We start from the raw sequence: 24,080 nt of genomic DNA on the forward strand, positions 1-24,080 counted from the left end.
CAGTGTTGACGAGAACCAGTGCAACGCCCCCCGCAGCGCAACAGCTTCACCGTGACCGATTTGGAGATGGAGGCCAGTTTCTCCCCGGTTTCTCTTCGAGGTCGGGGTAAACGGTGATCGAAAATGGGAGTCGGGCTCAACGATTACCCAGCCTGATCGTCCCTATAAATACGCCGGGGAGGACATTCGGATGCCCTCAGAGCAGAAGCAATTCTCCTCCAGATTTCCGAACTAAGAGCGGACCCATCGAGTAGAGCGAGTGTGGGAATAGTCCTGCTGGGGAAAATCCGGTTCCAAATTCAACCCAGTCCAGTCCAGTTCAAGTCCCAAGTCCGAGTCCGAGAAAAGAATCAATCAATCCTTCCTTATTTCTTCCTCTCCGCCAAGCAAATCATCCTATAGACTTCCCTCCAACATGCATATATTGGTATGATTTGCTTTTTTCTGTCTCTCTTCCACCTCACTATCCAGCATTCCAATCCCAGAATGTCATAATCCCATGGGTAGCCTAACTAACCGCATCGCACCCATCAGCTGGTCAACGACGACGGACCGCCGTCCCGCCGACTGTCGCCATACATCGAGCCACTAGTGACGGCGCTCGAGTCCGCCGGCCACCGCATCTCCGTGGCCATTCCCGCCGCCTCCCGCTCCTGGATCGGCAAGGCACATTTGATCGAAGCCTCTCTGAAAGCCACCTACGTGCCTTTACCCGCCTTTCGCGGCGACGGCACCTGGGACGAGTCCTACCCCGACAACCACAATGACCCCTCCACCTCCCGCGACTGGGTGGTCATCACCAACGGCACCCCCGCCAGCTGCGTCCAACTCGGCCTCCACAACCTCTTCACCGACCGCGGTCCCATCGACCTGGTGATCTCGGGCCCCAACCATGGCCGCAACGCCTCCACCATCTACAATCTCTCGTCCGGAACCGTCGGCGGCGCCCTGGAGGCCGCCACGTGCGGTAAACGCGGAATCGCCATCTCCTTCGGCAGCAAAGACGAACAACCCCTCGATATCATCCACGCGGCGGCTCGTCTCGCCGTCCGCGTCGTCAACCATCTCATCCGCAACTGGGATGATCAGGTCGAACTCTATAATGTGAATGTGCCGATGCGCGCCGATGTCGAGTCGAGACCGGTGCTTTGGACCCGTACGTATCCGTATTATTGGGCCAGGGGGTACTTGTACTCGGAGGTGTCGGGGGATAAGGCCCCGGTTTTGACGAATGGTACTACAACTTCGACTACTGGTGAAGAAACCAATGGTGAAATCAACGGTACCACCCGGTCCAAGACATCGAGTAAACGCACCGGCCTCAAACAGCGGGACTTCGCCTGGGCCGCCGAATTATCCGATATGAAGAAGGCATTGCAGGAGAGTCCGGAGGGAACGGATGCGCATACCGTGTTGAGTGGAAATACTAGGTTCGTTCATCCCCTCTTCCCTTCCTTCTTTATCACATCATATCATACCATACCATACCATCATATCTCCCCTCCCCCCACAATACCTAAAACACAATCATACTAATACTAATATAGTGTAACCGCCCTCCGCGCCAACTTCTGGCACGTCCCTGGCCTCGAAGGCCAATTGCACTTGGATGATGCATGAACATGATGCATGATGACCGACTAGATACCTAACTGATTGGATGCATGGAATTGGCTTGATGGTTGGATGATTCGTATATGTGATCAGGATCTGTCCTACTACTACTACCTAGATACCCGCAAAGGTTCTGTTTTGCTGCCTTAGGTGGCTTGAATTTGGATTTATGATTTGACTTGATTTTCCTTTGGATTGTGTATGGCAAGTGGGTGGGGTAGGGAGGGAGGAAGGGAGGGACGGATGGTGGAGATCTAGAGGCTGCGGGGTGGAGGGTGTGTATGTACATTCGTACTGGTATTGGGTAAGTAACTAACTAGCTAATTGTATTATGAATGCTGGTTTGGTGGGATGATTAGGGTCATGGCTCAAACCAGAATCAAACCAGAATAAAGATAATGGGAATATGGAATGGGGGCATATCATGTGGTCATAAGAAAGACGCAAATCCGATAAAGACAGTCAGTTGATCGACATCACCAACTCTAAAGCGCCCGCGCAGCCTCGCCCGCGCCACTGTCCACCACGGATGCCTGCTCAGCACGCATCTTACCCTTGGCCGGGCCGCCCTCGCCCACCCCCATTCTCCGCGCCACGTAGCGCTGTGCGACCACCCCTGCCGCCAGCGACAGGCATTCTTCAATCCACTCGGATGCCCATTCCCGGGGATCGACGCCGCCGCTTTCGATGATGTTGGCGATTTCGTCCGGGATCGTGGTACGAGGGACGCTGGCGTCTTCGGCCTCGGGGTCCTCCACTGGAACGGCCGGGGTTTCGAGCCAGTCGATCCATTTCTGAGGGATGGCCTGGGAGAGCGTGTGGAAAGCGATGCCGTGGATGGGATCGTGGAGATACAGCGCGAACACCACCTCTTCCTCGGCTGCCTCAGGGACATCGACCACGCCGGGGGTGGCCTGGTCCGTCGTGGGACCCGCCTGGAAGAGTTCGGTCGAGGTGGTCTGGCTGATGGCCTGGATCGCCAGGAAGATGTCACTGCTGCGAACCGGGTTGGTTTCGCTCAGATCCTGTGTAGCCTGCTTTGCAGCCGCCTCTACGCCGCCCTTGGCGGAGAAATACTCGGTAGCATACGCTTCGGCGCTGGCCCGCGCCAACTTGGTGGCCTCGACGGTGCCGCGGATGGCCGCCAGAGTGCGAGGGTTACCGGGGGTCACGGTGCGCCACCACGGGCCATCATGCCAGCCCGGGCCAGAGAACTGGGCGCCGCCGATATCCAGTCCGCGCTTCGGGGCTGACTCCTGACCCCGCTGGATGACGAGGAGGTCCCCGCCTTCGACCTGGGCCATCACCCGCGAGAAAACCGCATATACCAGAGGGTCGATGCTGGGGTACCCAGACAGATCATGTGTGACATGGATTTGAAGACGTTCGTGGGACGAGATCGGAGGAGCGAGCGTGTGGATAAGAGAGGTAAATGTAGGAAGAGCCATGTTGCGCAGCTCCCCACCTGGAGGTCCTTGTTAGCAACCATGTAAGGCGGGTTACACGTAGATACTTACCGAAGTCTTTCAGAGCTCCTACATTCCCCTTCATCTGCTGAGCCCATTTCTGAGCCTCCTCGTTTTGCTGAATCTCCTTGACGGCCGCCTCAGCCTGCTTCATGGCAGCGCTGGCAGTCGCACTGGCGGTTGCGAAGATGCCACCCCACCATCCTCCGCCACCACCGCTCGAGGCAGCTTTCTCCTGAACGACCGGCTTCTCGGGCTCCGGCTTTTGTACATCGGCAGCCCTCTTCTCGGTAAAAGACACCCGGGCGCTTTCCCCTGATTTGCGAGGCGCCTGTTTCTCTTCACTAGAACGGCCGGTGGGGGGCGTCGCAGTGGTGGCGGCCGGCTTCGGGGACTTGATAATAGGTCTGGGTTCGTTGGTAGACACGCGCGGGGTGTTTGGACCACTGCTGGGGCGCTGTGAGGCTAGATTGTCCAGTTCGGCGAGAATGTCTTGTTCGGATTGGGCTGTGGTGGGCTTGGGGGTGGTCTTGGACTGCTCGTCAGGGGCGGAGTCGACACCCAGGTCGTCAAATTGAGCGAGGAGCTCATCGCTGGTGGGTTTTGAAGACTTGGGACGCATTGTGAAGCTTCTGTCGTCTATGGGGTAAATGATGTGGTGGGATGGAGATGGAGGGGAATCGGAGGCAGCTGGAGGCTGGAGCTCTGGGGAACGATGTTGGGCGGTGGAGCGTGATGACCTGCGCCAAGAGGCGTTAGCGTGTGGCTGGAGTGTCTTCCACCATGCCAATTGTCAACACCAGAGGGGTGAATTATCCTAGCGATAGATATACTATATAAAGTCGGGTAGGTATTGGTGCAGTATCCTGCATGATGTATAGAAATGCAAGTATGTGATGTTGAGAGGGCACTATAAATAGACTACTATCTAATGGTCGGTGCTTTGCCGAGTCAAATATACATTCGACATCAGGGAAGATTCCGAGTAGTGTAGGCGTAACTTTAACAAATACCTGGCAAAAAAAACTAGTATAGTTGGGATGCCTTTGAATGCAACCTCTGCTGCCCAACCAGGAAAGAGAAAGACCAGCACACCGATGGTATTTACTAGTAGAAGGAAGAAGCAAAGGCTCCCCACTATCGTCCTGCATAAATAGAGTCGAGATCCAGTCTTAGCTTCGCAGACCACCTTACCGAATTGTTGTACCACATCCGTAAAATCGGTTACTACTAGGATATAGGTACTGCTGCTCCCGTTATTACGCGCAGCCCTCTACAAACCGAATGGCCTGGCTAATGCTGTATAGAATACCTACTGTACGCACAAGCCGATCATGCGTCTCCCATATGTTTCCAACCCCCCGCCTACGAGCACCCCGGAGGAAGCCAATATCTTCGCTCGCATGCAGGCCCGACGAGCCCCAGGAGACCTTCTACCCCTGGACCTGGCTCTCCTGCACTCATTCCCCATCGCCGAAGGATGGAATACGTTCCTGGGCGCCATCCGGTCCCGGACCAGCCTTTCGACCGTGATCCGTGAACTGATTATCTGTCGCGTGGCAGTTCTCAATGGGGCGGAATTTGAATGGGAACAGCATGCACCGTTGCTCAAAGAAGCCGGGTTGAGTGAGGAAGCAATGCAGGCCATCCGTGATGTAAACCTGGATATCTCTCAGAATGTGCAGTACAATGTGTTGAGTCGGGAGGAGGGTGCTGTGTTGAAGTATACGGACGCCATGACCAAGACGGTGACGGTACCGGAGGAAATCTTCCAGGAGGTCAAAACATACTTCAACGACCGGGAAGTGGTGGAGATAACGAGCACAGCTGCTGCCTACAATTGTGTGAGTCGGTTTTTGGTGGCGTTGGATGTTGGTGAGATGAATCATGACTAGATTTATAGTAGATTACTCCGAGTGGAATGCATGCAATGCAGTATCAACAGCCGGTGGGATGGTGTAAGACGTATCGATAGAGCCGCGATGATAAGCAGATAACACAAATACTACGTACTATGTACTAGGAAGACATAGAGTCTAGGAGGAAGAGTGATGGCACACTGCCAGCCTGGGCCCACCCCCAGTACCCATACTCCGTTTCAGCTACCTAATAATCATGTCAGAACCTGCCGGGCCTTGTTCCCCCGCTCGTCTTACTCCAAGCATGCTTTCAGCATGGTTGGTTACCGAGACATTCCGTGATGGTCTTTAACCACTGCAATTTAACTGGTCGCTCTCAAGTCCCATCAGCCCATTACTCTGTTGCCCTTTGTTTGAAACTGGAATGGACCCTGGATACTTCGCCACAGGGACTCAGGAGACACTGTACTGTAGTAGATGGTAGGCACCGACCAAGTGTCTCGACCGTATCAGGAGTATGATGTCACGTATGCTGGGTAACAATACAGCCCCATGATTCAGGCAGGGACCCCGTGGATGTCCATCGTTTTGTGTGTGTTTGGCAACCTTGATGAGAAGAGGTTGACACCAGGCGGGCTGTCTACCTTAGGTCCCACGAGGGGTTTCCGGCTATTACTGATCTCTTGACCAGGGATGCCTCTCCCGGGCTGTCCAGGGGCAACATCCATCACTCGATAGCAGTCGACAGACTTCGACTCCTTGACGGACTCGAGTATACGGAGTAGGAGGACCTACCTGAATTGTCTGGGGGTATTGTCCGGTAACAGACGAGTAGCCAACAGCGGCCGATCTGATTGGCCTTATCAAGACTACGGCGCCGGCGTGACGGGGATCTATCCGGAGATGGTCTTTTTCCGGGCAGTAGCAGCTCCCCCATTGGCTGTAGCAGTGGATCCATACAGTAAAATAAGGTAATGGGCGTATGGCGCGTACCAGCAGGCCCAGAGGCCCCGAATGGGCGACAGTCGGGACTTTACCCTCGACTACGGCGTACTGACTACGGACTGACTACTACTAGATCATGGTGAAGGCGACCTGCTGGCTCTACAAACTCACGTCTTTTTCTTCTTCCCCCCAGCAATTCACTCTCCCAATCCTCCCACAACCGGCCTCTGCTGCTCCTCACTCCCGTTTCAGTGCCGGTGTTGTGCTGCTGGCGGTGTTCCTCCTGGTAATTCCTTCGGGCTGTCTCCCTTTCATTCTTCTTTGCACTCCCTCTTTTGCCTGCGCCCGTCTCCCCCATTCCGTCAAGACTTCATAGATCCACTACCAGAGAGCTTCGCGCTCCCTCCCCCCCCCCCCCGGTTCTTGCACTCGCCTCACTGCACGCCCAGCCTGCTATCCTCCAATCCCACGGCGGGCAAATTATACTTTTTTCCTCATCTAGATCTGTTCTGTTTCATTCGGTGGCTGTCGCGAGTCGTGGTGGCCGCATACTTTTTCTGCTTACCCGCTCGGCTTCTACTTTTCCTGTTCCAGAACCACCACGGCCACTACTACTATCCCTGCCAACCGTTCGCGGCATCACGGTGGACACTCTAAACAAACCACTCTTGCACTGTTTTTTTTTCTCGTGCTCTGGAGAGGGACTCCTTGCACGTTGTTGCTCTTCTCTCTACTTCCTGCACCGACTGGTCGGCTTTCTCTCGCCCAAAGGTATGTTACATATCATCTGCCTGATTCATACTACGTCTACTGCTGCCAGAGCCATGTCTGCCACGTTTCTGTCCCTATTTACTCCATCGTGCCATGGCACGCGGCCCAATGCTTCCCCCTCGCTCGTCTAATTCCTCGCTCGTGTTTGTTTTTATTCCTCCTTACGCCTCGGGACGTCTGGAGTAGAAGATTGCGCTGCAGTTACTTCTGGCGTCTTGGCGCCGCAAGCGAACTTTTCAGCCGGAACTTAGTCGACTAACACTATAGCCAGATCCCACCTTGGGCCTCGCGGAGGATCGTCCTTCGGTACCTTATTCCTACTTCAACTACTTCACTCTATCTAATTCTTTCTTTCTTTCTTTTTCTTTCTTTCTTTGCGTTCATGATGGCTCCGCTCCCTCCGAATGAGGCTGAGGTGGACAGCCATACTTCGGACTTGGCCAGCCAGGACTCTCCACTGCGCCGACAATTCTCCGAGCCCATACATGCGCGCTCAACCTCGACTCAGGCATCACCATCGCCATCTCCCATGACACACCGTTGCAAATGCTCCTGGTGTGGCAAGTACTTTGAATCTGCTAATGGCACCGAGTCTAGCGAGGCTTTGAAGACTCATATCGCTTCCGTGCACCCGCACATTGCCAAGTTCTCCCTGTATGAGGAGGACGAGTCTCAGCTGCAGGACGATGAACCGGCCGAGGACAGTCTCGGTGCAGCGGCTGAGAGCGAGGCCGAAGACGACGAGCATGATGCTGAAGTGACCGAAAATGGCGTCGCAACGGATTCGTATCACGACAAAGACCCAAGCCTCGATGGCGATGACCTGGAGGCGGACGGGCCCGAAGCCGACGCGCTTTCGAATCAGTTGCATGAATTCTCGCGCGACCAGGATCCCATCTCGTTGGATCAACGTCTCCACAATCTGTGGAACGTGCATGACATTCGCAACTTCTCGAGCGACTATGACGAGAAGGCGACCAGCCTGGATCACTCCTGGGCCACGGTCCTCCAGGACCCGAAGCGCGCGAAGAAGCGCGAGACCGCTGAATTTGCGGAACGCCCCGAGCCGTATCGGAAGCCCAAAGCGGCCAAAGGGGAGTTTCTCGAAATCACGGCCCTGGAGGACTTTCTGGTCCAGCTGCGGGACCCGGAGCATCGGTCGACGGAAGAATTGTATGCCATTACGGAAAACGTCGCCTATGCCTTGAAAGCCTGGCAGGATGAGTACCTTGCGATTGAAAAGCTGCACAAGGTGGCGACTCGGCACAACGCCAAACCCACCAGTGACCCCCGGAAGCTGCTCCGCCCGCAAGTGTTCGAGGACAAAAAGGAGGCCATGTTGTATGGGTACAAGTACGAGGCCAAGGAGGACAAGGTGGGCAACCAGAACCCGTTCACGCAGGGCGGGTTCAAACCGACGCCGGCCCAATTTCGAAAGATGACGGCCAAGATCGGGGCCAACCACCCCAACCCGGATGGCTGGCGGATGATCGTGCGGTTCGGGGTCGAACACGTGCCCAAGTTCCAGAACCCGCCGCGCGAAGAGTTTGTCGGCAAGGCGACGCGCAAGCGCAAGGCCGCGGAGCTGGAGGCCGCCAACCGGGAGATGGCCGCCTCGGGTTCGGATGAAGCTACCCTCGATACCCCGACGCAGACCGATGTCGAAGAGTATGGCGCCCGTCGGCGCACGCGCGGCCGTCGCCCAGGCACCGACGACGACGGCTTGGGGCCAATTCCCACCCGGGGCGGGCTGCGCGGTCGTGGGAGTGGCCGGGGCCGCGGGCGCGGCGGTGCACGCGTTGGGGCTATCCTCTCGTCGACCGAGCCGTCCCAGCCGTTGGCTGCGGTGACTTCGGCCGCCCGGCCATCCTCCGGACGGGTTGAAAACGCCCCCAGCCTGCAGGCCCGGCCTGCCAGCCAGCTGCCACCAATCGAGCCGGCGCCCCCCGCGAGTGTACCTCCCGCCGACTCTCCGGCCGGCGCACCGAGTGAGGGGCTGGACCCGGCGGAGCAGGCTCGCCGCCAGAAGATTGCCAACTCCAAGAACCCGAAGCGCACGGAGGCCATGCTCAACCACTGGGCGCGGTTCAACCGGGAGGGTCGGGTGCGCAATCCCAAGCGGTCCAAGGCGCAGATTGAAGCTGACCGCGCGGCAGAGGCGGCCAGGAAAGCGACGGAGCCTCCCAAGCCGGGCAAGATCAAGAAGAAGCCGGAGGGCGGGGTGTATGAGCCGGGCAGACCCAACGCGGGGATCGCCCCGGCGCCCATGCCGGCGACGCCGCTGGCCCCGGGTCCGGCGCATCACCAGCTGGCCCCGATTGCGGCTCCCCGGCCTTCCCTGACGCCATATGCCCCGATCGATCCTCGCACGGTGGCACCGTTTCCCGGACCGCATGGACTGCTACAGCAAGCACCGCTTCAGCCATACCGCACACCGTATCCGGAATACTACAGTCCCTACGGGGCGCCTACCGGACTACCACCGCCGCATGCGCGGCCGCGTGAGATCTAATACGGGTGTATATCTAAGGGTTGTTCATATTGTATCATCATTGGTTTGTTATTTAGTTAGCGTGATTTAGCGACGGCGCCGGATGTGATTTTGGGTGATTGGGCGGGTGATTGGCCGTGTACATTGCGGTAGTGGATGGGTGTATCATATGAGATCTAGCTACAGAGTACTATCTACTGCAAATAGAAGTTGAACTAGATCGATGCGAAGTGCACATACATCATAAGTCACCTGACGGCACGTGACGGGGCACTCATCCGCGCCTCATCGACTCCGACGGCGACGGCGATTCATCAACCATCCATCAATACACCGCCCGCGACACCACCATGGGTAAGAAGAGACGCGGTCCCACGCTGGACGAGCTGATGGCTCGTCCCTGGTGCTACTACTGCGAGCGCGACTTTGACGACCTGAAGATTCTCATCTCGCATCAGAAGGCGAAGCACTTCAAGTGCGAGCGCTGCGGGCGCCGACTCAACACCGCCGGAGGTGGGTGCTCCTTGCCTGTGGGCCTGAATGTTACTGATCGCGCAGGTTTGTCTGTCCACATGAGCCAAGTCCACAAGGAACAGCTATCGGCCGTCGACAATGCCCTTCCGAATCGATCCAGCCTTGATGTCGAGATCTTCGGCATGGAGGGTGTCCCCGAGGATATTATCCAGGCGCATCATCAGCGCGTCGTCACCCAGTTCCAGCAGGCCGAGGCCGAGCGCCAGGCCGTGACAGGGAACCCGCCTCCGGGCACCGGGGTCGGCGGTCAACCCGCGAAGAAGCCTAAGCTGGAGAGCGTGTCGGATTTGAAGAAGCGATTGGCAGAGCACAAGGCGAAGAAGGCGGAGTCTCGGACGGGGGGGAGCAGTGGTGAGGCGACGCCGGTGGGTGCTGGACAGATGGCGGGACAGATGCCCGTGATACCAGTGGGCGGACAGACACCGAATGTGGGTGGATTTGTGAGTCTCTTCTTATACTGTTGCCATTGATGTACTAAACTGATGCAGACGGCTAATTACCCCCAGCCCTACGGCACGGCTTCCCCATACCCACAAACCGCGAGCCCCGTGTATCCGACCTTTTCACCTGGCCAGCAACCATTCCCCCCGAGCGCACAGTTCCCGCCCGCGGGATACTCGCCGCAGCCGTTCCCGACCGGCACGCCTCAGACATATAGTGCGACGCCAAGTGCCTTCCAGGTACCTCCGGGTCAGAGCAATACCCCTCCGCAGACGACAGGGACATTCCCGCCACGGTCCGGCAGTCTGCCCACCCCGCCGAATCTGCCACAGCGACCGGCGGTGGCGGCACCTCCCGTCAATGCCTATCAAATGCAACAGATGCACATGGGACACGCCGCGGCGCTGAACGGCGACAAACCGCATGCGGAGCCGACCCTTTCCACATCCGTCGACGAACTGATCAACGGCACGGCGAAGCAGGCGGACGCGGCCGCGGCAGCGACAGCAACCGCGGCAGCGGAGAAGAAGACGGAGGAGAAGCCGAAAAAGGACAAGTCCAAGGCACGGCTAGTCTATTCAGACAACGAGATCAGTCCGGAGGAGAAGATGGCACGGTTGGCAAGGTACGCATATGTTCCCGAAGACACAGACGTGGTGGCGGTGGAGGAGGTACCGGCGTCGACGGTGGTGGGGACGAATCGGATGGATAGTTTAGGGGATCCGGCGGATGCTTGATTTGGATTCCCGGTCTGCCCGGGAGGCATCACAACATGCAGCTAAGTTCGTCGCTCCGCTGATTGGGTTGTCCTTGACTGGGTGTAGGGTCGAAGCGAGCGGAGATGAGAATCTGTAAGTGAACGACCTTGACTGGAGAATGAATGTAAGTCAAGCAGGTAGGCCACCTGTATTTTACGTTGCAATACGCATTCTGTATGCCATACATAACTATGACTCCGTAGCCCATACCCTATCATTATACTAGTATCACCAATCTAAGCAGACCACCAAAAGTCAACCCACCACCCTCATTCCACCCCACCTAAACCTAAACCCATCCCCCCTACAACCCCCCCAAACCAATCCACCTCAACGACTCCCCAAACTCCACCCAAAAACCACAACCCCAATACCCCCAACCCCCCCCAAAACCGCAGGAACCACCTTCCCCGTCTTCACCGCCCTCGGAATCGAGCTCCCGGCCAACACCAAACTCGCAAAAAACGCAATCTCCACCCCATAGGGCTGATTGTTCCGTAGTCGGAGGTAACTAAGCAAGTAGAGGAATCCGATGGAGAGACCGGTGATGATGGAGGGGAGGGATTTGGTGCGGATGTAGCCGATGGTGCCGCCGAGGGAGGTTAAGAGGGAGAGGAGGAGGGTGGTTGTTTGGAGGGTCTGTTTTGTAGTAGGGGTTCGTGGGTTAGTGTTGATTTTGGGGTGGGGGGGGGATGGTTGTGGGTACATACCATTTTGATTTGTGATGGTTGTTAATATGGGTGTGTATGTAGTGGACAGATAGAGGATGAGGTGAAGACGTGTAGTGTAGTGTAGAGGAGAAGTAAGAAGTAGTCAGGTACGCATGATGGCATGATCCACGGGTGGATGGATTATCGGGGTGCTGATTGGTGGGGTATGCAGTGCGGATCTACTACCTACTACTATCTACTATCTACTATTTACATAGTAAACAATTAAGACAAACACTCTATTCATGATTTCTTTCATCACATCAATCATACAAACATGCTAGTCATCACGCCACCGCAAAACATTACGCAAACACTTTTTATCAACCTCCTACCGGGTACTTCCATACCCTTGTCCTCTCTCTTCCTCCTCTTCAGCATCCTCTTCAGCCTCCTCGTCGGTATCATCAGCATGAAATCCATCCGACTCCTCCGTATAAAACACCGGAATCGCACTCAACCCCCCAAATACCGCCAACAACCACCACGGAATCAAAATGTATCCCTGCTTGACGCCATACGTGAACGCTTGTCCCGTCACAGCCGGTCCCACGGCACGACCGATGGCACTCACGCTCGTGCCGACCCCGTTCAATGTACCCAGTACACCGAGGCTCGTGGCTGAGTTGGTGAGCAGAATGGTCGTGCAGGGAAATCCAAAGATCGATGCGGACAGTTTGCCCAACATGAGGAAGAAGACTGTCACGTTGCGCAGCGGCTCTGGCACAAGGGCCGTGAAGGGCGTCAGAAGGTACAGAATTGGAAAGACGGTCGCAACCACCTTGAGGCAATTGAGGACCCCGAAGCGTTTGGCCGCCCACGGAAACACCGAAAACTGGACGAACATGCCGATGATGCCAATCAGGGTGTAGAAGATGCCGATGGTTTGAGAATCTATCTCGTCAGCCACTATTCTCAATTCTCATCAGGATTACTTACCCACACCAAACCCTCCCACGAATTTGAACGGCAATCGTACATCCGGATTCCCCTCCAGCTCCTGCACCGGGTTATGCAGAAACACCGGCAGCAGCGAATCAAACGCCATCGTGTGCATCGACATGAGCGCATACGCCAGCAACACCCGACGCGACTGCGGTGAAAACACCTCACTCCAGCTGGGCCGCTTGACCGGCTTCTGCTTCCGAGGCAGCAGCGCAGCCCGCTCGCCATCCGGCGCGTGCGACTTTCTTCGCCAAGTACACGACCTCGTCAACGCCTCCCCCAATACCAAACCATAATCCCGATGATGTTTCTTCGCCGCCAACGTTTCCTACCCACATCAGTATCACCCCCCCAACCCACCTCCACCCCAGTCATCAAACTCACCTGCAAAAACAACACCCCCGTCGCAATCCCGACAACAAACAACCCCGCGGCCGCAATATTCGGCAACACAAACGGAAACCTTCTCAAAAACAGGGACTCCCCAAACCACTCCGGATGCTTCTCCGCCGGCCTCGCCAACGCCCCCCCAAACGCCGGGCCAAAGATACTCCCAATCGTCCACACCAACGGCATAATACTAAACGCTCTCGGCTGGAGTTCCTTCTCGGGCACCATCTCCGCCACCATGGTACGAATAATCCCTACATTCCCGTTCATAAGGCCCAGAAAGGCGCGCGAAATGACTAGCATGCTGAGCGTTTGCGAGAAGCCGAACAACAACGAGAAGAACATGGTGCAGGTGAGTCCGATTAGGATGATGGGTTTGCGGCCGACGGTGTCGGACGCGGTGCCCCAGGATACGGCCATCGCGGCTTGGCTGATGGAAGTTACGGCGGAGGTGATGCCCACCCATTTGGCGACTTCGGGTTTGGGGACGCCCACGTATTCGATCATTTCGGGCTTTTCGCTTCTTTAGTCTCGATGTAAATTGAGGAGGAAGGGGAGGGGGACGTACAAGGTAGGGCAGGACGGAAGTCAACACCACTATACGGCATGAGAATGAGGATATTAGGGAGGGATGAATCAGACCTACCAGGCTCGGCGAAACGACATATTGCTGTGTCGGTCAGTAATCAGTATACAATCTCTATCTCACTGATTATGGGTGACAAAGCAAGCAACCTACAGAGAATAAGCAGCTGCCGGACCGGCAGCCGGGGGGTTTTCTCCAACATGGCGACGACTGAGTGAGTTGACACAATGTCAGAAAAAGAGAGAGAAAAAGAGAGAGAAAAAGAGAGAGAAAAAGAGAGAGAAAAAGAGAGAGAAGAAGAATGGCAGTCAGAAAAGTAAGGGACGGCAGTCGGTGACTACTGACACAGACCACACTAGTCGGCACTCGGCAGCAACGCAGTCACTAACAGTACACTACAGCCGCGGTGGGTCGATCGTCGGCGGGGAAGCCCTGAAGGTGGTGAAGCCTGAAGATAAGCAAGTAGCCGGCCGCAGCACTGGCCGGATTCATTTCCGTCACTACCTAGCTGGTCTCGTGGATCTACCGAGTACTATCTAATACTTGGAGTACGGAGTACACCATCTCGACCTGGTCTCCAACTACCAACAGGAATATCCCCAATGATTCTCTTTGATACTCCTTGCATCAGTCACCTGCTCCCACTCGGATCAGCTCTGCCGCCAATCACGACGCCTCTGGATTGCATCTGACCTACTGCAGCAACTTGGTAGCCGCCTCAATCCGCTCCAAAATAATCGCGCGCCATTTCTAATCCCCCGTTAGCTCCACATCCAGCGTAATCTCCGAGGAGACAGAAGACTCACCTGCGAGTTAAGCAAATCGCCCGCCTCCAAGCTCTCCACCAAGCCCGGGTATGTCGCTCCCGCGTACCCCGTCCAGATCCCCGGCGCAAACACCACGTGCTTGAACCAGCTGCGCCCGTCCAGACCCGGCTGGTACAGGAATTGTCGCTCAATGCCCTTGTATTTGTCGTTTACGACCCGGATCTGGAAGTACAACTTCACCTTCTTCCACCAGTGGTACCACGGCACGTCCTCGCCTAGTTGCGCACTCAGGTCTGCTGCGTGGGCGTCGAACCGTGCTGCCACTGCCTGGAACTCGCTGATCGCTGCGTCCAGCGGGCCAAAGTCGAACGACGACCCGGCAGGCAGCTGCTTCGCCGCCGGCTTGATCTTGTCGAGGTAGCCCTCCAGCCCCAGCGCGTAGTCCGTGGCGTTGAAGGCCAGCACCGGCGTCTCCACCAGCTTGGCCGCCGCCAGCGCCCAGATCTTGGTGCACGCCTCATGGTACTTCCACCCCGGGTCGCCGAACCGGTCCATCCAGTCGAAGCTGTCGTAGTTCGAGTGGTAGTGGTACACCGGGTCCTTGGGCCCACGGCTGAACCCGAGGTCGTAGCTCGCCACGCCGGCAAAGTCCTGGAAGGCCGTAAAGTCACTGCCACTGCCCATCGTGCCGATATGGCCATCCCACACGTCCCGGACCGTCTGTCCAGGCACCGTCTGGTTGGGGGACTGCACCAGCCCGGTGACCTCGTAGATCAGCTTGTTCAGCAGCGGACTGGCCGTGGGGTGCAGGTTCGTGCCAGAGGCAGCGACATCCACGTTGAGGTAGGCAATGTTCGCCTTGGATAGCCAGGGGAGGTGCTCCTCCACCCACTCCGTCGATCCGAGCAAGCCGTACTCCTCGCCGTCCCAGCTGGCAAACACAATGGTCCGGAGTGGCTTCCAGCCGGCCTTGAGCGCCTCGCCAAAGCTGCGCACAACCTCATTCAAGGCCGCCGACCCGCTGTTGGGGTCTCCGGCGCCACCGGCGACCCACGCATCGCGGTGGTTGCCCATAATCACCACCTCGTCGGGGATGGCGCCCTTGATCACCCCAATGACGTTCCACAAGGGCGTCGTCACGTACTCCTGGTCATTATACAGATTGATCACGACATCATCCGGCGTGGGGCCAATGTAGTACTCGACACCCTTGCTCCCAAGCTTACCCCCCTGCCACCATTCATTGAAATCGGACGCCTTAGGCCCGTGTCCATTCAACGCCTTCAGCAGGGGAATCACCTCCTGGTACGAAATCGGCAGCGAGGGAATCGCAGGGATGGAGTTGTACGGATCTTGACGCTCACAGCCCGGTAGGGACGGATAACCAGGAGTGGTGGGATCACCAGGCGCTATGCCTGCCATCGGTCAGCCCAGATTTCAATCCCAACCAGACATGGTGACACCACTTACTCAAGAACTGGGTACTTCCCCGTTGAACCGCACTCGGGTTCCTGGCCGGTCCCTCCGGATAGGCCAGATAACCATTCTCCTCGGTAATCTCCCCGTCCGACTCGGGATCATCATACAGAATCACACCCACCATGCCCAGCTCCTGCGCGCGCTTCACCTTCAACCCCCGGAAGATCCGACCATATTTAGCAATGGCAATCTTCCCCGCCAGACTGATATTTCTATCCACGAGGTCCTGGTAATCCGCCACCGTGCCAAAGTTTACAAACACAAACGGCGCCGTGACATTGCCGCTGGCCGAGTATCCATGAAACACCGGGACGCGATCCTCTAGTCCACTCGTGCTGTCCTCCTCCAAGACATCCTCCTCCAGGGTGGCCTCGAACACCACCTCGTCCTTCTCCAGCAACGCCAAGCGGTGATCCAACGGGTAATTGAGGAAGATATCATACGCCACGATACTAGTATCCTGCACGCCAAACTCCTGCCACCGTTCCTGGGTCCACACGGCCTGGCTCAGGTTCTTGCCCGCCAGATGCGGTCCCGCGGTGTAGTAGCTGCTCCATTCGCGGGCCTTCTCCGCGGATGGGGTCTCCTGCAGGAGGGCCTGGAGCTCGGCGTAGCTGAGGCCGTGGCCGTGGGGCCAGGACTCATGCGGGAAGGGATGGGCCCATGGGGCGTAGGACCAGATGGAGCCGTGGGAGCGGGGGAGGATGGCAGACGGAGCGAGGAAGAGCAGAGCGGCGAGGGTGAGGATGGAGCTGAGGACGACAGTGCTGATCCGGCGGAGTCGATGGTGCGGATAGCGGTATCGCTGGGGCCGGATGCCGACCGTGGTGAGGAGGGGAGTCGATTCCGAGGGCGACATGGTGTAGGCGTCTACCTTTTCCCGCATTTCGGGAGGCATGTTCAGGTTGTCAATGGGGGTGATGGATAGAACAGTCTATCCATCGTATGGAGGATGAAAGGAGAGAGATGGAAGGAGGAGGTCGAGGCGAGGAGAGGAGAGAAGCTCTGGCTGGCTGACTGACGGCTATCTCGGGCAGCTCCGCACGACGTACTCCGTACTATGTAACAAACGCCTATCACGCCCAGCCTATCAGGGCCCCGCTATCTTATCGGGACTCCACCTCGGCCGGCCTAACTGGGCTTTTCCACGCTTCGTACCGAATCTTACAAATGTATACCGAGTACAGAGTGGAGTCCGATGGTGTCAGAGATGGTGTCAGCTTGTCCCCAGCACGCGCCATTCATATTCACCTCAACAGAGGCATAAATTCCATACACCGGAACCACGCAATATATACACAGTAGCCGGTCAAGCAAGGGGTATCCAGAGTAAACAACCTGATCCCGCATAACAATGGAGGAAGAAGGAAAAGAAACCCCCGAATGTGGAACTAGTGAAGAATAATACACCTACTGCAGGTCCTCCGGCACCGGCACCTTATCGTTCAAGGCAAAGTTCAGCTTCTGGCCAATGTCCACCGTCTCGCGAAGGATCTGGCGCGCCGTCTCGTCCGTGACATCCATGTCCTCCTTGACGAGTCGGACCGCCAGCTCGGGCACCAGCACTGCCTGCGCGTAGGTCACCACCCCGGCCGCCTTGACAATGTGGTCGCTGGCCGCCAGTCGTCGGAGTTTCCGTCCGTATCGCGTCGTGATCGCTTGTAGCCTAGTTAGTCCAATTAGCCGGGATCGGATCGGAAAGTACGGAGTAGTTGAAGACCTACATTTTACCAGCTCCCCGCGTCCCGTAATACCCACACGACATCGTCTCCAGCCCGTCTCCGGCCAGCGTGAGACGGAAGTTCTTAGCCTGTCCGGTCTTCAAGGTCGTGTCCAAGATGTTGCGGTAGAAGGAGGTGCTCTCCGGCACCATGATCGTCTCGAGGTCGGCGAAATGCCGCTGGATCCGATCCTCGAATGCGTCCCAGTCGATTGTCGGATACCCCTTCTCCTTCCACTCCTGCTCCGCAGTGGACTGCTTGTGCGACTCGCAGAACTGTTGCTGCTCGCGCATGCGCTGCTTAGGCTGCGCGCGGAATCGCAGCAGCATCCCCGGGTCCACGGGCGCGTTGCACCAGGGACACACTGACGGCTCGTTGAGCACCGGCTCGTCCAGCATCGCTTCTGACAGCTCTTTCATCATGGTCGAGGACGCCGTGCTGAGCGGCGTCCCAATCGAGGAGTCATCATCGTCGAAAATCAGCGCATCCAGAGCCGAGGAGGTAGCGAGCGACGAGCTCGAGATCATGTCATTAGGCATCGGAGGGGGCTGTTTGAACTGCGGCTTCGGACTCGTATCATCCTCGATATCCTTAGGGACTTTGAACTCCTTCAATCCCTTCTTCTTCTTCTTGCCCCCCTCCTTCGTCTCTTTCTGCTTCTTCCCCCCCTCCTTCGAATCTCTCTGCTTCTTCCCCCTACTACTCCCCGGCGACTCCGCCTGCGGCGACGTCAAACCCAACCCCGTGAGCGACTTCCTCGACGGATAAGCAATGACCTGCCTGCGTCGTTTATTCCCCGAATCCAGCTCCCGATACGCCGAGAAGAGCGGATCCTCGCCCATCTCCTGCGACGCCCGTTTACGACTCGTCGCCGGAGCCGGAGCCGGGGTACTCGTTCTCGAGTTCTTTGTATCACTCCTTTGTCGACTGGCGCGTGGCGTTTGTTCTCCGTCCGGTGAGCTCTTGGCGAGTTTCTCCTCCAAGGTGGGCCGCGACACTCGTGTCCGTGTCTTCATCTCCTCCTCCTCCTCCTTCTCCTCTTCTGATTCCGCGATATGGCTTAGGGTATCGTCCTCGCTGGAACTGATGGGTTCGTCGTCCGTCGCGGGCTCGGGTTTCAGGGAGGATTTGGGACGATCATCTTTGTTGTTGTTGTTGTTGTTGTTGTTGTTGTTGTTGTTGTTGTTGTTGTTGTTGTTGTTGTTGTTGTTGTTGTTGTTGTTGTTGTTGTTGTTGTTCTTGTTGAAATTGGATAAGAGGTGGCCTTTGATGTTCCGGGTGAGGTAGTTTCGATTGTAGCTCGAGTTCGGCTTGGGGTTGGTTTGGTAGACCATGGTGAGGAGCTGCGGGCTGCAGCGTCTGGGGAATTGCACAGAGAGAAGGAATGCGTAGAATATCGTTTAGCGATAATAATCCAGATCAAACCCCAACGAGTATAACGTAGAAAGACTGGAATTCTCAATGATAAATAGTCACGTCAAGGTGGGTAGGTAGGCACTGAGGCAGAGCGAAGCACCGGACCCGGTATCGCGAGCCGATCCCCTCTCAGCAATGAATTAACCGTGGAACGAGGTGCGCATGGGCGCCTGGCGGGACCTTGACCGGACTGTGTGGGAGTATGTGGCTGGGAGGAGTTGGAAAATGTGCAAACAACGAGGGTGAGAGAGCGACAATCGAGAAACCAACCGGTTGGGATTGAGCTCGGAGATGAGGAGGGACGCGTGTGGTGACACGCTATTCGGGCGGTTCTCCGCACCCGCTGCTATATTAAGCCGATCCTGATGGAATAGCCCTGATGGAATGGCCCCGGTGGAAATCTGGATAACTTCTGATACCAATTCGCAAGGAATGATTCTTCTGTCGGTATATTGATAGTAATGCTATATATTCGTAAGGCATCGGTTTGAAAATAGACAATGCTATGCTAAGGCTGAGCCAGACTCCAACCCAGCAGATCCAGACAGCCCCAAGGCACAAAACCCATGCATCCAACTGTCTCGACCAGAAGTGTCCGCAAAAAAAAAAAAACCTCCAAATTGCCATCGCATGGCTGGAACCAGTGCCTCACGGCAGCATGCAGAAGAAAAGTAGAATGACACCGAAGAAAGCGACTCTATTAAAGTAACCCCGTGCCCGTCTTATCAACAATCAACAATTACACCAACAGAAGCTCTTATCCATCGTCTGGTTCATACATCATCACTCAAACGTCATCTGGATCTCCTCCTCGTCATGCTCAGCCCAGGCATTCGGCTCCAGAGCGATCGCTCCAAGCGTGCTAGCCCCGAGGGCCGGCATTGTAACAGCAGACCGAAGCTCCGGCCTCGATGGCGGGCCTTCGTAAGAGGCGGGCTCGAAAGAAGAACGAGAGCGTGGTGGGGTATCGTGAAAGGACGTGTCAAAGGTCATCTCTAGTTCCTCCTCATGGTGCGGAGGCGAATAGACATCCCGAGAGGGACTGTAGGCGGGCGGCGTTCGAGCCGGAGGCGCTGGCATCTCAGGACTTTTCAGTTCTCTGGCGGTGGAGGATGGTGCAGACGGAGATGGGCTCGCCGGAGAACTCAAATCCAATTTCATTGGGGGCAGCGTGGATTCAAGCTGCTTCACTTCGATCTTCTCCGAGGCCAACTCGGCTCGGATCGCATCGATATCAAACAGGACCGACCCGGCGGCGTTGTTGTCATTCGAGCCCCGGGACGTGGCATTGTTGCGTTCCACATCGTATGTTTCCCAGCCTTTCTTCTGCGCCAGTTTCCCGCGTTTGAACAGCCCAAATCGCTTCTTCTCTGGCTTGAGCTCCGCCTCCCGTCGCGCCTCGTCAATCTCCCGGATTAATTCTCTCTGCCGCTCGGCATGGTTCTCAGGATCCGGATCCTCGATTTCGGCGAATTCCTCGCTCAGCACTTCCCAGCCCACCTCCTTCAACAGCCGAGGAATGGCGGCACGGTAGTCCATATGGCCATTCACGATTTTGGTGACATCAAAGTTCTCCAGGCCTGGAACCCGATCCACTGGAGCGAGACCCGCTACCCGCATGATACCACCACTTGTGGCACGGAACAGATATCCGAGGATCCAGTCGTTCGAGGCGTATCCATTCACAAATCGACCCGACACCACACTGCGGGCCTTCAGGTATTCGTCCCGATTGGCCACGATCGGGGACCCAAACATATACACGTTCTGCACCAGCCCTTGAGCACCTCTGTCGGCAAGCTCTTTGAGGCACGAGAAGATGACCCGCGAGCCCAGCGAGTATCCGAGAAGGGTTACAGGTCTCTTTCCGAGATTGCGGTCTCGCAGCGAGTCGGCCAGAATGAGTCCAGCCGCGTTGGCGCGGGTAAGCGACACGTTCCACGGATTGTCGATCAGATAGGATAGCTTGGTCAGAACCAGCGGGAGTTGTAGAGATGCCATCAAAGCAACCAGAACGGTTTGCCCCAGAACCTGTTGCAGTCCTTGAGTCAAGGCCTGTTCATGATTAGCATCCGAGCGTACCAAAAGAGAACGACCTGCCTACCTCTGTAGCGAGAATATTAATGGTGTCACCCATACTCCGGAGCATCTCAGGTTCCCACAAGACCGAGTACAGATCACCCATGATGGGATCGACCGTACTGAATGGCAATCGGACATCATCCACCTTACCCGTCATCCAACCCGCCACCGTGATGATCAGATTGACCCGCTTGTTGTTGTGCAAGGGACGGTATTCAAAGGTTTGAACCGGACCCGTACGCTTCTGGGACGCCCGCAGTCCAATGGTGCCTCCAGTCAAGGTAGCACCGGAGGCAATCAGCGCGGTACCTCCAGCACCGCCCAGGAATGCGCTCGTCCCCGTAATCCCGACTGTCGTAAATCCGGCTGCGATGCCAGCGCCGATGACTGGGGCCAACAACCCAGCCGAGAGGCCAATCACTAGACCACCTCCCACTGTGGCGAGGCCCATGACCATGTACTTCCGTTTAAGGGCCATCTTTCGTCGCTTCTCCATATGCTCCGACTCATCCCACGTCTCCTTTTCGGCGGCCTCCTGCATCTCCAGGGCATCAATGACGCGCTTTTCGAAGCGGGCAATCTGCAGCCAGGACACTTCCATCGACGCACCAACCCTTTCGAGCAATGTCCGCGATCGCGCATCATAGGCGGAGTCCGCAATGAGAACGAGGAACAGATCGCAGAGCACTGTCCATCGGAGATCGATGTCGATCTTCGCCGATGTGGGCAACTGAGATGGGGTTCGGACTTCTGGCAGGTCTTCTCCCTCGTGGGTTTCATAGGGTGGCGGGGATGTTGATCTGGAGGATCTGTCGACCTCGGTCGATATACTGCTCCGGTAGTCCTCCCTCAGCCTGGGGGAGGTGGGTAAGGACATGGATTTCTTTGGTGTTTCCGGCTCCTCTGCCAGAGGATTCGTGACCCGAGCGTTGCTCATGAGCGGTCGGACAAGATCTGCCGGCTGCACGCCATGTCCTGCCAATTGCTCGATCATCACCTGCTCTGCAGTGTCAATGTCCATGTGGGAATAGAGCCTGGCCATCATTGCTTGACCCCACTTCCGCATGGAGTCGACGCCAGCTTGCCTTGCCTTGCGCGTGCCCTTGATGGGTGGAATCTTCTCGATGTCCAATGTCATTTGATGTATAGTCAACCTGGTCACCCCGACATATGCTATCCTCTGGCTCTCAGTAAGAAGGTCCTTCGTGGCTTGCAGTTGGCTAACGGGGTCACGCAGCTCCTCCTCCATTCCAGCGGCGTTGGCGGCGGATTCTTTGAACAGATAGCTTGTATCTTCATCCAAGCTAGTTGCTGATTGAGCATCTTCGTCAAGCTGCACTCGAGTGTATCCCTTTCCTGCACCTCCCAACCCGCTGTAGACGGCTTCGCTATCCTCCGGCTTCGCGCCACGGGCAACGAGCCGGCCGTAGTCGTCATACACGTCGAATTCGTCCACAGCAGGCATATCTTTCCAGCCCCCATCGTCCTCTTCTTCTTCGCTTTCATCCTCCGGGTGTCCAGCCCCATACAGCTGTTGATGTGACCACTCGGATGGCTTCACGGATGCACGTTTCTTCTGCATAGAGGGACGCTCGGCACCAGTCTCGGGCTGTTCCTGAGCCGGGTTCTCCGTGTACGGCGGCGGCGGTTCATCTTCAGGATGGGACGAGTGGTCGGGGAGAGCACGCTTTTCGCTGGCCGTAGAAGCCTCTGCGGGCTCTTCCATGGCAGATTGATGATCATGCGGCGTGGATGTCGTAGACTGCAATGGCGAACCCCCATCCACGTCCTTTCCTGCCACCTGGGGTTTATCCTCTACCCGATCACTCGGAGCCACCTCCTCTGGTGTAGTTTCTTGACCTCCACGTGTGCCCAAATCGCCATCATCAGTAGCGCTCCCAGCAGATTCAGCGACGTCCTGGTATACCTCCTCGCTATCCGAAGACACTCTCTTGGGCCGCACGTGAATCGGCAGCCCAAAGTCATCTAATTCCTCCTGTATCGATCCCGCATTCGGCCCCGAACAAGCAGTCTGGTTATCTACGTCCTTCCCCTGGACCGGCCTGACGTTCTCTTTCTGTATCATGTCATGATCGGAGGGAGCGCTGCTTTCCGCACTAGCAGCCGGAGCCAAGGGGGGCGAAGTACCGGACGCCTGTGAGATATGTGGCTGATCGGCAGGAAGGTCGACAGAATGGTCGGCAGCAGGGCTAGAGACTGAGCTCATTCTTCATCGACGTGTCAAATCAAGTGCGTGCGGGTTGGCTCGTGTCGATTCTCGGTTCCCTAATACCACCGTGCAAGTTCCGACATGAATGGGGCCCAGGATGACCCATTCGTGCGAAAGGCACAGGGGATCGAGGTTGGGTTTGCGCTAGAGCTCCCCGGAGGAGGTCGTATCCTTTGTGCCTGGCCAAGAAAAGCTTGGTGAGAGGTCAGGGGGCAGCTGGCGATTGGGACGACAAGTAATGGGGTAGCGACGGAGGTCAAGGTACGGCGGATGGCGGGGACGGAGATGAAGTAACGGCGCAGGAGCAGGAATAATTGAACATGGACGGAAATGGGGACTGGTGGTCTGTTGATTGAGGCAGGATAGACGAAAGGACAGATTTGGAAGGCCAACACCTTTCCAGCTGGTTGATTGTCAGCCCAGGTGAATTCGGGGCCGATTTGCAAAGCAGCCTGCGACCGGGAGACGTGGTGCCGCATGGGGGAGGCACTACGCAAGCCGGTGGTCGAAAGCGGTCCTCTACTCCCCTCGTCCTCTCCTCCATCGCGGGTCCCCGGACTCTTCTCCTGGCAACTGGCAAGCCTTCACCTCGTCAGGTTTTGAACCGGTCGGCTGGGAAATGAACCCGAACCCTCGCACCATCTTGCATACGTGCAGGGGCCATTGCTGAACCTTCTGTCGCCGTCCCTTGTCATTATCCCAGAAAAGCTCCCATACCGTAATTTACATCCTAACGTTAGTTAGAGGACCGGGGATTACATAAACCAGAAGCCACAGGCATCATTTTGCATCCTTGGATCTGGGACCAGCCACCTCTCAATCCTGGCCTTGGTTGGAGATAATATCGCTACGGAGCGCTGCATCCTGACCCTTGT

The 24,080-nt window shown here is 56.6% G+C and overlaps 10 protein-coding genes across 10 annotated transcripts; 4 read left to right on the forward strand and 6 right to left on the reverse strand.

Moving 5' to 3' along the window:
- The first annotated feature begins 235 nt into the window (after positions 1-235).
- On the forward strand, positions 236-1,843 carry BO80DRAFT_144689 (5'/3'-nucleotidase SurE). The gene is made up of 3 exons (XM_025713732.1): positions 236-427; positions 535-1,430; positions 1,548-1,843. The coding sequence occupies exons 1-3, from the start codon at positions 416-418 to the stop codon at positions 1,618-1,620; spliced, it is 981 nt and encodes a 326-aa protein (XP_025573405.1). The 5' UTR covers positions 236-415; the 3' UTR covers positions 1,621-1,843.
- A 47-nt stretch (positions 1,844-1,890) lies between these two features.
- Positions 1,891-3,920, reverse strand: BO80DRAFT_426894 (DUF5427 domain-containing protein MTC1). The gene is made up of 2 exons (XM_025719883.1): positions 3,132-3,920; positions 1,891-3,079 (listed from the first exon to the last, which is right to left on the reverse strand). Exons 1-2 carry the CDS (start codon positions 3,700-3,702, stop codon positions 2,100-2,102), a joined length of 1,551 nt encoding a protein of 516 aa, XP_025573406.1. The 5' UTR covers positions 3,703-3,920; the 3' UTR covers positions 1,891-2,099.
- A 217-nt stretch (positions 3,921-4,137) lies between these two features.
- On the forward strand, positions 4,138-4,997 carry BO80DRAFT_411303 (carboxymuconolactone decarboxylase family protein). Its single transcript, XM_025717960.1, has 2 exons — positions 4,138-4,321; positions 4,388-4,997. The coding sequence occupies exon 2, from the start codon at positions 4,415-4,417 to the stop codon at positions 4,973-4,975; it is 561 nt and encodes a 186-aa protein (XP_025573407.1). The 5' UTR covers positions 4,138-4,321; positions 4,388-4,414; the 3' UTR covers positions 4,976-4,997.
- Positions 4,998-7,040: 2,043 nt separating this feature from the next.
- On the forward strand, positions 7,041-9,167 carry BO80DRAFT_360145 (uncharacterized protein; the record flags this gene model as incomplete). Its single annotated transcript, XM_025715956.1, has 2 exons — positions 7,041-7,280; positions 7,380-9,167. The coding sequence occupies 2 exons, from the start codon at positions 7,041-7,043 to the stop codon at positions 9,165-9,167; spliced, it is 2,028 nt and encodes a 675-aa protein (XP_025573408.1).
- Positions 9,168-9,467: 300 nt separating this feature from the next.
- Positions 9,468-11,120, forward strand: BO80DRAFT_426897 (putative C2H2 finger domain protein). The gene is made up of 3 exons (XM_025719884.1): positions 9,468-9,659; positions 9,705-10,120; positions 10,169-11,120. Exons 1-3 carry the CDS (start codon positions 9,497-9,499, stop codon positions 10,856-10,858), a joined length of 1,269 nt encoding a protein of 422 aa, XP_025573409.1. The 5' UTR covers positions 9,468-9,496; the 3' UTR covers positions 10,859-11,120.
- On the reverse strand, positions 10,978-11,720 carry BO80DRAFT_144835 (TMEM14 family protein). Its single transcript, XM_025713733.1, has 3 exons — positions 11,590-11,720; positions 11,285-11,518; positions 10,978-11,147 (listed from the first exon to the last, which is right to left on the reverse strand). Exons 1-3 carry the CDS (start codon positions 11,590-11,592, stop codon positions 11,097-11,099), a joined length of 288 nt encoding a protein of 95 aa, XP_025573410.1. The 5' UTR covers positions 11,593-11,720; the 3' UTR covers positions 10,978-11,096.
- A 200-nt stretch (positions 11,721-11,920) lies between these two features.
- On the reverse strand, positions 11,921-13,935 carry BO80DRAFT_411311 (MFS transporter; the record flags this gene model as incomplete). The annotated part of the gene is made up of 6 exons (XM_025717961.1): positions 13,664-13,935; positions 13,571-13,594; positions 13,493-13,521; positions 12,919-13,437; positions 12,529-12,862; positions 11,921-12,483 (listed from the first exon to the last, which is right to left on the reverse strand). The coding sequence occupies exons 1-6, from the start codon at positions 13,710-13,712 to the stop codon at positions 11,921-11,923; spliced, it is 1,518 nt and encodes a 505-aa protein (XP_025573411.1). The 5' UTR covers positions 13,713-13,935.
- Positions 13,936-14,154: 219 nt separating this feature from the next.
- On the reverse strand, positions 14,155-16,779 carry BO80DRAFT_426898 (M28 family metallopeptidase). The gene is made up of 3 exons (XM_025719885.1): positions 15,748-16,779; positions 14,317-15,692; positions 14,155-14,260 (listed from the first exon to the last, which is right to left on the reverse strand). Exons 1-3 carry the CDS (start codon positions 16,652-16,654, stop codon positions 14,204-14,206), a joined length of 2,340 nt encoding a protein of 779 aa, XP_025573412.1. The 5' UTR covers positions 16,655-16,779; the 3' UTR covers positions 14,155-14,203.
- Positions 16,780-16,934: 155 nt separating this feature from the next.
- BO80DRAFT_411319 (RTC4 family protein) lies at positions 16,935-19,163 on the reverse strand. Its single transcript, XM_025717962.1, has 2 exons — positions 17,481-19,163; positions 16,935-17,422 (listed from the first exon to the last, which is right to left on the reverse strand). The coding sequence occupies exons 1-2, from the start codon at positions 18,809-18,811 to the stop codon at positions 17,167-17,169; spliced, it is 1,587 nt and encodes a 528-aa protein (XP_025573413.1). The 5' UTR covers positions 18,812-19,163; the 3' UTR covers positions 16,935-17,166.
- Positions 19,164-19,676: 513 nt separating this feature from the next.
- On the reverse strand, positions 19,677-23,202 carry BO80DRAFT_360238 (TMCO4 family protein; the record flags this gene model as incomplete). The annotated part of the gene is made up of 2 exons (XM_025715959.1): positions 19,677-20,948; positions 20,998-23,202. 2 exons carry the CDS (start codon positions 23,200-23,202, stop codon positions 19,677-19,679), a joined length of 3,477 nt encoding a protein of 1,158 aa, XP_025573414.1.
- Positions 23,203-24,080: the final 878 nt, after the last annotated feature.

Source organism: Aspergillus ibericus (genome assembly GCF_003184845.1).
Source record: "Aspergillus ibericus CBS 121593 unplaced genomic scaffold BO80scaffold_31, whole genome shotgun sequence".
NCBI lineage: Eukaryota > Fungi > Ascomycota > Eurotiomycetes > Eurotiales > Aspergillaceae > Aspergillus > Aspergillus ibericus.

Bases quoted from the DNA above. Each gene is read 5' to 3' on its own strand.
- BO80DRAFT_411303 (XM_025717960.1), top strand. From the start codon at position 4,415: ATGCGTCTCCCATATGTTTCCAACCCCCCGCCTACGAGCACCCCGGAG.
- BO80DRAFT_411319 (XM_025717962.1), bottom strand. From the start codon at position 18,811: ATGGTCTACCAAACCAACCCCAAGCCGAACTCGAGCTACAATCGAAAC. The intron at 17,423-17,480 runs GTAGGTCTTCAA...TGGACTAACTAG, and splicing joins ACGCGGGGAGCTGGTAAAAT to GCTACAAGCGATCACGACGC.
- BO80DRAFT_426894 (XM_025719883.1), bottom strand. From the start codon at position 3,702: ATGCGTCCCAAGTCTTCAAAACCCACCAGCGATGAGCTCCTCGCTCAA. The intron at 3,080-3,131 runs GTAAGTATCTAC...AAGGACCTCCAG, and splicing joins AGGAGCTCTGAAAGACTTCG to GTGGGGAGCTGCGCAACATG.
- BO80DRAFT_144835 (XM_025713733.1), bottom strand. The intron at 11,148-11,284 runs GTGGTTCCTGCG...GGGTGGAATGAG, and splicing joins GGGCGGTGAAGACGGGGAAG to GGTGGTGGGTTGACTTTTGG.
- BO80DRAFT_426898 (XM_025719885.1), bottom strand. From the start codon at position 16,654: ATGCCTCCCGAAATGCGGGAAAAGGTAGACGCCTACACCATGTCGCCC. The intron at 15,693-15,747 runs GTAAGTGGTGTC...GACCGATGGCAG, and splicing joins GGGAAGTACCCAGTTCTTGA to GCATAGCGCCTGGTGATCCC. The intron at 14,261-14,316 runs GTGAGTCTTCTG...ACGGGGGATTAG, and splicing joins GCGATTTGCTTAACTCGCAG to AAATGGCGCGCGATTATTTT.
- BO80DRAFT_144689 (XM_025713732.1), top strand. The intron at 1,431-1,547 runs GTTCGTTCATCC...ATACTAATATAG, and splicing joins GTGTTGAGTGGAAATACTAG to TGTAACCGCCCTCCGCGCCA.
- BO80DRAFT_426897 (XM_025719884.1), top strand. From the start codon at position 9,497: ATGGGTAAGAAGAGACGCGGTCCCACGCTGGACGAGCTGATGGCTCGT. The intron at 9,660-9,704 runs GTGGGTGCTCCT...CTGATCGCGCAG, and splicing joins CCGACTCAACACCGCCGGAG to GTTTGTCTGTCCACATGAGC. The intron at 10,121-10,168 runs GTGAGTCTCTTC...AAACTGATGCAG, and splicing joins CACCGAATGTGGGTGGATTT to ACGGCTAATTACCCCCAGCC.